Below are 11,160 nucleotides of genomic sequence, written 5' to 3' on the forward strand. Positions count from 1 at the left end.
GCTCCACTCTGCTTCAGGTATTACTCCTAACCGTATAACTAACTGTCGCAAAGTGTCCTTAAAGTGACAGTAGTCTGTCACTTACATGTATTTCTTACTATAACAAATTATAACAACATCCTTGTAACATTCAAAGTTGAAACAGATGTGATTAAAGTTAAACATGTAAATACAAGTGAATATTTAACAGCAAACTGAATTTGGCTCTTACACACCGGCCCCTAATTGTTCTCAAGATTTAACATTTTAACAATTACCTAACTTAAATTAAGAGAGCCATGTACTGTAAAGGAACATTCTCACAAAATAACGATATAAGGCAGATAACAGACTCCTACACTGTTGCTCAGTCTTTAGCACTGTTCGTCTTCCAAAAGCAGACACAGCTTTGTAATGGGCCTGTGTAAAACACTAGTCCTTGTCTTTATGCAGACCTGACGAACAAGTCCTTTGTGGTCTGGAATCATCTATTGTATTCATACTAGCTTATTGCACTTATTGTTTTTATATTAGTTTGTGGCACTTATTGCATTCATTTGTTTCTGCACTGTACGTTGGCTCTGGTTTATGCTCTTAGATGCTTGTTTGAGGAAAGGACATGCACTTATTACTTCTGGTGACTAGTTGTTCTCTCGAAAACCGATGTTGAATACACTTATTGTAAGTCGCTTTGGATAAAAGCGTCTGCTAAATGACTGTAATGTAATGTAATGGAAGTGCCTTAATGACCTTCCCCATGACCCAAGAGTTTCTTGGAGCAGAGTCATCCACTAGAAGAACGATGTCTCCCAGAGTGAAGTTTCTCGATGCTCTTGACCATCTTTGCCGTTCCTGGAGCTGTGGCGAGTATTCCCTGCTCCAACATACAGAATTGGATACCTCCGACTGTAGCTCTTTTCTCCCCAGCTTGTCCATTTTCACAGCGACTGTTGCTGCCGTCAGCTCTATCCGTGGGATGGTAGGTTGCTTTAAAGGAGCCACTCTGGCCTTCCCCATCATGAATGTGCAGTGAACTTGATTTCTCTCGTTCCACAACAGTAAGTAGCTAGCCGTCCCGTAAGCTTCCTCACTTGCATCCGCAAAGTGGTGCAACTGTGCGTATGTAGGATTTCCAAATGCTGGTGGTTTGATGCACCGGTTGACTTTGAAGTCCTTTAGATTGGGAAGTTTTGCCAACCAATCTGTCCACTGTTGTTTGACCTTTTCTGGTAAGTCGTCATCCCAGCCCATTTTCATCCGACTCAGTTCCTGAAGGATTTTCTTTGCTGGCAACACCACTGGTGCGAGAACTCCTTTAGATAATGATCTAACTTATAAATCAGTCAAGAATGCTGTACTGAAGGCATATGAGTTGGTTCCTGAAGCATATCGACAGCGTTTTAGGATGTTGGAAAAAAGGTTCAACCAGTCTCATATGGAGTTTGTGAGGGAGCTGACAAATAATTTCAATCGTTGGTGTACATCTTCTGATCTTAGTGATTTTGAAAGTTTGTGTAATTTGGTCGTCTTGGAACAGTTTAAGAACTCTCTGCCCAGCCGTGTTGCCACATATCTTACTGAGCGTAAGGTTACAACTGCTGCCCAGGCTGCGGGGATTGGCTGATGAGTATGCGCTCATTCATAAAAGCTGGCTCGGTGAGCCTGTGTGGGAGGATGATGGAGGTGTTAAGTCATCTGGTTGCTTCGGGGGTTTTCCAGGTGGGGCACCTCACGGAGCGCCTGAAATGGGAGAAAATATGTGCAATTACTGCCGTGAGGCAGGCCACTGGAAACAGGAATGTCCAATACTTAGGGATAGGAGGCAGCAGGCTGGAGGTGGGCGGCTAAAACCTGCTGCACTGGTTGTAAGCGTTCCTGGTCCTGTGGGAGTGTGGCATGGTGGGCATGCAGAATCTGGCGTGGTTGGAGGCCCAGATGAGTCCTATTGGCCTTTTGTCTCAGAAGGGTTTGTAACACAGACTGGTAGTGACATTAAGGTGCATGTTAAGATTTTGAGGGATACGGGTGCTGTCAACTCCTATGTTCGAGACTCCATTTTTTCGTTTTCAGATGAGACAGATACAGGGGATAAAATCCTGATGCGAGGAATGGGGTTGAGGGTGTTGCTTGTCCCGGTGCATATGCTGAATCTAGACTGTGGCTTGGTGCAGGGCAGAGTTCCTATTGGGGTGAGACCAGCGTTACCAGTGGAAGGGATTGACATCTTTTTGGGTAACGACCTGGCTGACAGTCGTGTGTGGGCAGATGTGCCTCCTCCTCTGATAGTCACTCCCTTTCCTTCAGCCTCAGAACAGCCTGATGAGAGTGCTGTAAACTTCCCCGAAGTTTTCTCTGCATGTGCGGTTACTCGATTGATGAGTTGTGCTGAATCAAAGGAGGTAGATGGAGAAGTGGAGAAAAATTTGCCGTGTTTACCTGATTTTCCTTTGTCTGTGTCTCGTAGTGATCTGCAGAATGAACAGAGAGCAGATCCAGCCTTGAAGGAGTTGTTTGGATCAGTGCTGTCAGTTGGTGAGGTGAAACATGTTTCCAGGGGCTACCTTCTTCAGGATGGTATTTTAGTGAGGAAGTGGGTGCCCCATGGTGAGGATTTTGTTGGGGATCCCATTTTTCAAGTTGTCATTCCAGCCAAGCTTCGTGGTCATGTGTTAAGACTTGCTCATGATGGGTCAGGGCATTTGGGTGTCCGGAAAACCTATGACCAGGTTTTTCGCCATTTCTTCTGGCCACGAATGAAAAAGGATGTTTCTATGCATATTAAAACCCGTACTATGTGTCAGATGACTGGTAGGCCAAATCGGGTCACTAAACTGGCTCCACTGGAGCCGATTCCAGCTATCAGTCAGCCGTTTGAGTACCTAATCTTTGACTCTTGCGCGAGCAAAAGTCGCGAGTCTTTTTCCTGCTCGCTTGTGAGTAGTTTTTCTTTTTGACAGTAAGTGGGCGGACCCAGTCTCGGCACACCAGTGGTGCCTGTTTAAGCTTCACGAGCGAGCAGGCTAAAGCTTCGCGAGCGAGCAGGCAAAAGCTTCGCGAGCAGGCTAAAGCTTCGCGAGCGAGCAGGTTTAAGCTTCGCGAGCGAGCAGGTTTAAGCTTCGCGAGCGAGCAGGTTTAAGCTTCGCGAGCGAGCAGGTTTAAGCTTCGCGAGCGAGCAGGTTTAAGCTTCGCGAGCGAGCAGGTTTAAGCTTCGCGAGCGAGCAGGTTTAAGCTTCGCGAGCGAGCAGGTTTAAGCTTCGCGAGCGACTTTTGCTCGCGCGAGAGTGAATTCTGCTCGCGGAGTGATGTAAAAGCGCTGAATTTGCTGAATTTGGCTCTTACAGGTAGGCTACATTATTTTATGCATATGTAGGCTACCAGAGCCAGATGTCTGGCATCTTTTCTTGGCTGCCAGTTCATTAATATCTGGAGTTAGCAAAATATGCTGACAATTTAATGACAAGTCTCTAAATGTGTTGATCCTTACTAGGCTTTTCATCTGGGTTATTTTGTCCAGGGCCCAGTTCAGAGTCTGCATTTTTCCTTTTCAAATATTTCTCCATCGCTGTTCCGTCTTGTCACCGCATCCTCTCCCGCGCGTCATTTCATTCTACCGTCCTAAATGAACACGGCCATTACTGCGCTACCTACTGCCACCCACTGACATGGAAGAGTATTTATTACTTAGTCAGCCACTATATTGCAGCTCAGACGCTCAACAATGGCAAAGCATTTGCAACAACTAAATAATATTTTTTTGGACTCATTAAGTGAAATTGGACATTTTCCCACGGCACACCTGGCGATCTCTCACTGCACACTGGTGTGCCGCGGCACAGCGGTTGAAAATCACTGTGTTACTGTACAGGGTCGCTACAATATATTTAATTCTAATTACTTGCTCTTTTTCTGAGTGAGTACATAACTGCATTTTGTGAAATTAGCACAAGAAGGGCCAAAGGAAATGTATTGCAATTCTCTTTTTTTTTTTAATTGCCGTTTTTATTTTTGAAGCCTCCACACTGCCCTGATGCTGCTTCTCGTAAAAACTACATTACCCATAATCCTCAACGCTCATAATCTAGTCATTCAGGGAAAAAATGGCGGCGCCCGATCCATCGACAGACCCGAACACAAACATCCCAGAATACGAATACGCTGACGTTAACACCAAAATATTTCACATAGGTTCTTTCAGAAACGAGTGGCTGAACAGACTGAAGCCGAGTAACTACTCCTATCAGCAGGAAGACGAGGACACGTTTGACGCCAACTTCGCTGCGGAGATGGGGATCAGTGCGGAGACCCTGAGCGACCTCAAGTCCATCTGCAGGTAGTCACACCAACGTAAGCTCCACGGTGAGCCTCGTTAGCTCACATTTAGCAACAGTTTACAAAGAGAGAACACGTGTTGTGTCTCATGAAAATGTTTCTCCCAGCGGCTCTTCCCTTTTCCCGTCTCTCTACAAGTACAAATACCACAGTGTTAACATCAACGTATACTAAAAGTATCAAAAACGAAAGCACAATGTTGAAACATTTAAACACATTTATGCACAATGTCCCATTTCAGAGTAATGTGTTTATTTTATGTGGACATCACGGTAGCATTAGAATGGTAACTTACTAAGAAGGACCAGCTGCACTTTGTTTACGGCTTGTCGCGAAACGCCAATTAGCAACACCTGCTACACAGGGGACTTAAAAAAAGTTGAAATACGAACACAAACATACAAAATACAGGTGTGTCTACAGGGGTGTTAGGTGTGAGAACAGTGCTGTTTCTCTTTTAGCCATTTAGTACGTCTACTAAAAACAATATAGCTGGTAGACCTTCCATAGCTTTGCTCCTTAAATAGAGAAGACGGATGCAATGAGACAGTTACCGTTTGTGTGTCGACTGTCACTGTGCTTGCTTATTGTGTGGTTATATAGTGATATACTATTATTGAGTTATTATTACTAATGCCTTAATTAAAGGCTTCCTTTGGCAGTATTTCATTACATGAAGCTCTCTCATGTTTTTCCTTTCAAGTCCCGATTCACTTCGCTGCCATCCTGAGGATCAGCAGCCGGACACAGAAGTTGTTCCTCCGGACTCAACGCTGAGAACACTCGAGTATGATTCTCCCTCAACCGTCACTGTTTATATTGTGTCTCGGATAAACCAACGAGCAGGTAAAACAAAAAAAAATAATGGAGTGCTCTGTGATTTGTTTTTAACAGACAAAGAAAAAAAAGACAAGATTACAGAGCTTCTCTAAAAGTCAGCAAGAACAGACACGACCTCTACGCGGATGAACTGGTGGGTCCACTGCAGGAAACGAGATATTGCACCGCACCGACACGTGTCATCTTCATATAATATACTCTCTCTGTGTTTTACAGGAGCGTTTAACTGTCGGTAGGAAACCAGAGGCCGTGGTTGACGTGGTGCCTGAAGGGGAAGTCATTCTAACTATCAACGTCTACTACTCGGTTACTTTTGAGAACGTGAGCTTTTACCGCTCTCACCTCCAAATATGACAATGTTATTCTCCTTGGTACTGACATTTTCCTTCCACCACCCCCCCAGTTTAGCACTGCCAGACCCCACATAACTCTGCTGATGACGGGCTCCCACAGCTTGGCAGAGCTCAGGGATGCCATCTGCTGTGTCAGCGACTTGCAAGTGTGTGGAGAGTTCAGCAACACGCCGGACATGGCTCCAGAGTTCATCAGCAAAGTGAGCACGTGTACAGTTCATCTGAAATCACAAGCAATATCTGAACCTCTCTGTATAAGAACTTTACATTAGACGTATCTATTTTCATGTTTTCTATTTCAGGATCTTTACAAGTCAGCTTTCTTCTTCTTCGAAGGAGTTTTCTATACCGACATGCGATACCCCGAGTGTCAGGACATCAGCATGTAAGTTTTTCCGCCAATTTATGGTGGAAATGTGAAAACAAAAGTCAGGAGACAATTCAAAATATAATTTAATATAATGCAGTAAGGCCCTCGGGCATTCTGTGTTGCTTTCCAATATTTATTCTCCTGTAGATCAATTCTCATTTATTGTCCTCTCTGCTGAGTCAACACAGATGTAGGCGTAATTTTCTCTTCTGTTTTCTTTTTGTGTCTTTAACCTCTTTTAAATATGCATGTGGCACCTATTCATGTCAATGATATTATTGATTTATAAACCCCTGGACTTTAATATTGTTTCAGCAAGATTTCTGCTGACGTTTAAAACTTCCTGCACATTGTTTTCTCAAGATGTCGAAGATTAAGTCGTGAGATTTTGAGAGAAAAAAGTTGTAATATTACTTGAATAAAGTCGCAGTTTAATGAGAATAAAGTTATAATATTTAAAGAGAAAAAAAAAATCGACCTGCCCTATAAAACCAAAATGAACAGAAAACACTTCTGGTCAGGCATACATGTCACCATCGTGTGGCTTGTTCACAAAAAAGTTAACTTCACCACCTCTGATAAAATGCAGGCTAGATCCGCCTTATTGTAAACATTCAATGCTGCTGCTGCTGCTGCTGCTGCTGCCTGCTCTCGTCCACTTTCCAGGCGAGGTGCAGTTCATCTCGAACGAGCCTAATATCATCATCGGTTGAAAAAAAAAAAATCCAAGATAATGCAACCTTACACCTAGATGCCACCAAATTCAACACACTGGTCCTTGAGAATCCCTTTATTTCCAAGAGGAGAAGATTTGATACTGCTCTCATATTTGTGGTTCAAGCAGGAGTTACAGTGATTAGCTAGCTTAGCATAAAGACTGGAGCTAGCCTGGCTCTCTCCAAAGTTTTAAGGATACACCGACACACAAGTGCAGACTTTCTTCCCAAAATCAATTTCCAGTGAATGGAGTATTATCGTATTTTGGTGTCTAACATTATAGGCCCAGTATGTAATAGCATAATATTTGATTTATTTCATTTTAGTGTGTTGTTGCGACCTTAGCGTGCAAGAGGAATGTGGCTTTCTGTTAACCTTTTCCGTTTAGTGATTCTAGAACCTGTGAACCCTCATCAAAAGGTCCTGCTGTGTTTTAGTTAATAGCCTGTGTGCAATAACACCATATCTATCTGCAGGCCATGAGTGAAATCGACAAAAGTTCAACAAAAATATGTTCTTTGTAAATAACACTGTGGCGCTGTTAACACTGCAGCTCATGCGATCAGCTTCTGATTGAACACGGACATCTTGGTTTAGAGGGTTTTCATTGAAGCCGTGGCCCCTTGTTTACCAGAGTTACAGCCACATTTACTAAAATTATGAATCATGCTCACAAGTAGATCAAAGGGAGTGGTCAGTAATATTTGGGGCAGAACATTGAACTTCCATCCTCACTAGGGAAAGCATTGTTGGAGAAATAATGTGTGACCATAAAACAACAAAAACATATTCTCCAAATGAACAGCTCAAAAGATACCAGATACTGGAAGTTTTGATGTAACTTTAAAATAAACAGACCTGTCTTTGATAATGTCCCTTCTGGGTGTTTATGCTACAGGACTGTCATTGAATGGGCAAAGTCCCACAACTTCCCACCCTACAGCCAAGCCAAGATGGAAGACACGAGATTTGCCGGTTTGAAAGTCAAAGTGGGCTTCCCGTACCTCTACTGTCATCAGGGAGACTGCGAACATCTCGTCATCATCACAGACGTCAGGTCAGTGCTGTGCTTTCCGGATTTTTCACGATTCCCGCGGATCCTTAAAAAGTCTTAAAAGGCATTGAATACATTCATCTACAAATAAGGCCTCCATTGGTATTAAAATGCCTGAAATCAGTCGTTCAGAAGTCTTAAAAATGCTAAGACATGGGAAGTATGATTTTATGAATCTTTCCAAATCAATTTAAAATCTGTAAATAATTAGTAACAGCTACTTGTTAAAATAATTTACTGAATGCAATAACGTCACGCAGATCAGGATAGCGGCACCAACAACACTGACAAAAGGCTCGGTGTATTTTGAGCAGGAAGTGTTTGAGACTCTGCACGATGAGAATCAAGGCAGTGGAATCCTCCATGCAGAGGGAGGCTGAGTCTTTTTGCATTCGATCTTAATGTGGAGAGAGTTTATGTGCTCGTCTAAAATGTATAGCAGAAAAACGCTATATGGACACTAGGGCAGCACGATTAATCGAATTTGAATCGCGATCACGATTTTGGCTGCCACAATTAAATGAGCATGATCGTCAGCGATATTGACGTTTAAATGCGTGCTCTGTTACATATCGAATCAAGCGCTTCCTCAACTAACAGTCAGCCAACCACTAGGGGGAGAACGAGATGGGAGGTGTCATGCGCGCACGCTGCAGCGGCAGCCTGAAAGAAAGTTCTGTCTGCAGTCGACTCCGGTATTAGTAGAAGAGTAGAGAGACAGACAACAGAACAGAGAGCAGACGGTCACGGGTGTCGTGTGAAAGGTCAATCAAATGTCAGGAGCAGAAGGCGAGGAGCTAGCCTCTCGACAAGGATTATCATCCGTTGTCTGGAAGTTTTTTGGATTTAGGGCAAGTGATGTTAACCAAGAACAAATCATATGCACAGAGTGCGTTAGAGTTGTGTCTGCGCCGCATAGCAATACAACTAACTTGTTCAACCACCTGAAAAATCACCACAAACCACAGTACGACGAATGCATTAAGGCCAAAGCTAACGTTACCTCACTGAATCTCCGTCCATGTCCAACGTCAACCCAGAAAACCATAACAGCGACCCTGCATAGTGCGACAGCGTATCCATCCACCTCCCAAAGACACACTGAAATAACGGATGCAATCGCATTTCATTTGGCCAAAGACATGTGTACAATAAATACTGTGCGCAATGAAGGCTTCAGAAAAATGGTCAAGACACTAGACAAGAGATACGTGATCCCCTCGCGCAATTATTTCTGCGATGGCATATTTATTTTTAGTTAGTTATTTTGGGTAAAAATTTTCTTCAGGTGAATAAGAACCGTATAAGTGTTATTTTGATGCAAAGACGTACATTAGCTGGAATGTAGCACAACATGGAAGTGAAAGCAGTGCTCTGTTGATTTAATTTTGGGTGAAAAGTGTTGATACTATTTTATTTATATTTTCCTTCTACGAGATGCACTGTGCCTGATGCATTAGCCAGAATGTAGCACAACAATGGAAGTGGAAGCAGTGTTCTTGTTCATTTAAACGTGAAAGTGCAATAAAAAGATGTCCCTAAAATTAATGAATAATCGTGATAAATAATCGTGATCGCAATATTGATCAAAATCATCGTGATTATGATTTTGGCCATAATTGTGCAGCCCTAATGGACACACAGCCTAAGAAACACAACCCTCCAACCGACGCCTGATATTTCCCAGTTCTATTCCAGTTTCTGTGCCCTCGTCTCCACAACACGAAGTAATTGATGTGTTTTTTTTTCCTTCAATTTTGGTTATGAAGTTAGTTTTAATGGTGTGTAGTGTGTAGGATTTGGCGGCATCTAGCAGTGAGGTTGCAACTTTCATCCAACTGAATCTTCTCCCTTGTGCCAAACGTGTAGCAGAACCACGGTTGGCAGACACGAAAACGTGAATGGCTCTTTCTAGAGCCACTGTTTGGTTTGTCCGTTCTGGGCTACTGTAGAAACATGGCGGCCGGCTCTGTGAAGAGGACCTGCGCTGTGTGTAGATATAAACGTCATTACATCATTCTGATGTAATGAAAACATAACAATTCTTATTTTCAGGTGATTACACACTAAAGAAAACACTTATTATTATATTGCATTACTTCCAATAGATCCTCCTAAATGCTACATACTGTTCCTTTAAAATGATTTCCCTCTGAGTGGCCCCAGTGAAATATCTCTACATATACAAGATTAATTTATATTTCATCGTCAATGAAACCTAATGACTTTGAGGAATTTTTACTCGAGTGCCACCCGCAGGTTGACATCTGTTTAGTCTACAACCTCTAGCACGGCTGGAGACTGTTGACATCTTGTTCTACAGCCTACGTCGTGACCGCTTTAATGCACGCTCTCTCATCGGTCACGTGGGAATATTGACATAAATACCATGTTCATTAGTCAAACTTAACGCATACTTCTGTCCACCTTGATTAACTTGTGCTGCTTGCTCATCACAACAATGTTAAAATTGACAATATCTAATGCCATTATGAGATACACCTAGACACTTGTACAAGTATTTGTTGTCTTCACTGACAGTCCAAGAACCTTTTTTTCTTGCTGCCATGACATGAATTGGCTGCTTGTTTTGCATTGGAAGCACATGCTGGTATGGGAAATGGCATGATCAAGCCACTGAACATGCCCTCTACCTAAATAAACTTCACCGCCACAACAATTATACATGGCCTGCAACACGACCCTCTCTGAATGTCTGCTTTAGGACTGCAACCTTTTGAAATGAAGCCCTTCGTTGTCGGACAGGATCTGACTGCTCTCACAAGACTTTCTAGCTCGATTTAAAAAGAAATCGTAATTATCCGAGGTGATTTACTGTTTTCATGAAAGCCGCTCTTAATATCACACAGGACACAGATGTGTCACATCTCAGGCTCTAAACGAATGTTCCCTCTTTTTGTACACGTTGCAGACTGACCCATGCCAACGACTGCCTGGACAAGAAGCTGTACCCACTTCTCTCACACAAGCACAGGGTCACCACCCAGAAGTGTGCCGTGTGCCACGTCTACATCGGCAGGTGGGTCAAAAAAGTGCTCTGGTATTCTCAAACTGTGAACACGAGTTTACCATCCCCGACTCTTTCCAGGTGGCTCACAACCAACGACCAGTTTGCTGCGAGTGACCCGTGTCTCTTCTGTGACAAGTGCTTCCGAATGCTGCACTATGACGCTCAAGGCAACAAGATGGGAGATTTCATGGCCTATCCCTATGTGGACCGTGGTGCATTCAACTAATTTCTTTTCTTTGGATCAGATCACTTATTTATGCTGCGTAATAGAATGTTTTATATCTCAAAGAGAAATGTATATATTGTTTCAAAATAAACATTTTTACTGACTGTTTGAAATCAACTAACATTTATTAATTATAAAAATCTAACTTCATCAATAGAGAAAGATCTTTGAGTTGTTCTGTACAACCACAACAGCAATGTTTAAGACTGCCACATGATCTTCATGCAATCATTGAGAATATAAGATTAAAAAGACAAAAGG

At 42.8% G+C, this 11,160-nt stretch overlaps 1 protein-coding gene across 1 annotated transcript; it reads left to right on the forward strand.

Annotated features, from left to right (window-relative positions):
• Nucleotides 1–4,065: 4,065 nt before the first annotated feature.
• snapc3 (small nuclear RNA activating complex, polypeptide 3) lies at nucleotides 4,066–11,003 on the forward strand. The gene is made up of 9 exons (XM_076091346.1): nucleotides 4,066–4,309; nucleotides 5,012–5,095; nucleotides 5,203–5,281; nucleotides 5,365–5,469; nucleotides 5,552–5,701; nucleotides 5,804–5,886; nucleotides 7,487–7,645; nucleotides 10,575–10,682; nucleotides 10,752–11,003. Exons 1-9 carry the CDS (start codon nucleotides 4,077–4,079, stop codon nucleotides 10,897–10,899), a joined length of 1,149 nt encoding a protein of 382 aa, XP_075947461.1. The 5' UTR covers nucleotides 4,066–4,076; the 3' UTR covers nucleotides 10,900–11,003.
• Nucleotides 11,004–11,160: the final 157 nt, after the last annotated feature.

The sequence above is a fragment of the Anarhichas minor genome, unplaced genomic scaffold, assembly GCF_050575085.1.
Source record: "Anarhichas minor isolate MPS153535 unplaced genomic scaffold, ASM5057508v1 ptg000014l, whole genome shotgun sequence".
In the NCBI taxonomy this organism is placed as follows: domain Eukaryota; kingdom Metazoa; phylum Chordata; class Actinopteri; order Perciformes; family Anarhichadidae; genus Anarhichas; species Anarhichas minor.

Bases quoted from the DNA above. Each gene is read 5' to 3' on its own strand.
- snapc3 (XM_076091346.1), top strand. From the start codon at position 4,077: ATGGCGGCGCCCGATCCATCGACAGACCCGAACACAAACATCCCAGAA. The intron at 5,096-5,202 runs GTATGATTCTCC...TGTTTTTAACAG, and splicing joins TCAACGCTGAGAACACTCGA to ACAAAGAAAAAAAAGACAAG. The intron at 5,887-7,486 runs GTAAGTTTTTCC...TTTATGCTACAG, and splicing joins GAGTGTCAGGACATCAGCAT to GACTGTCATTGAATGGGCAA.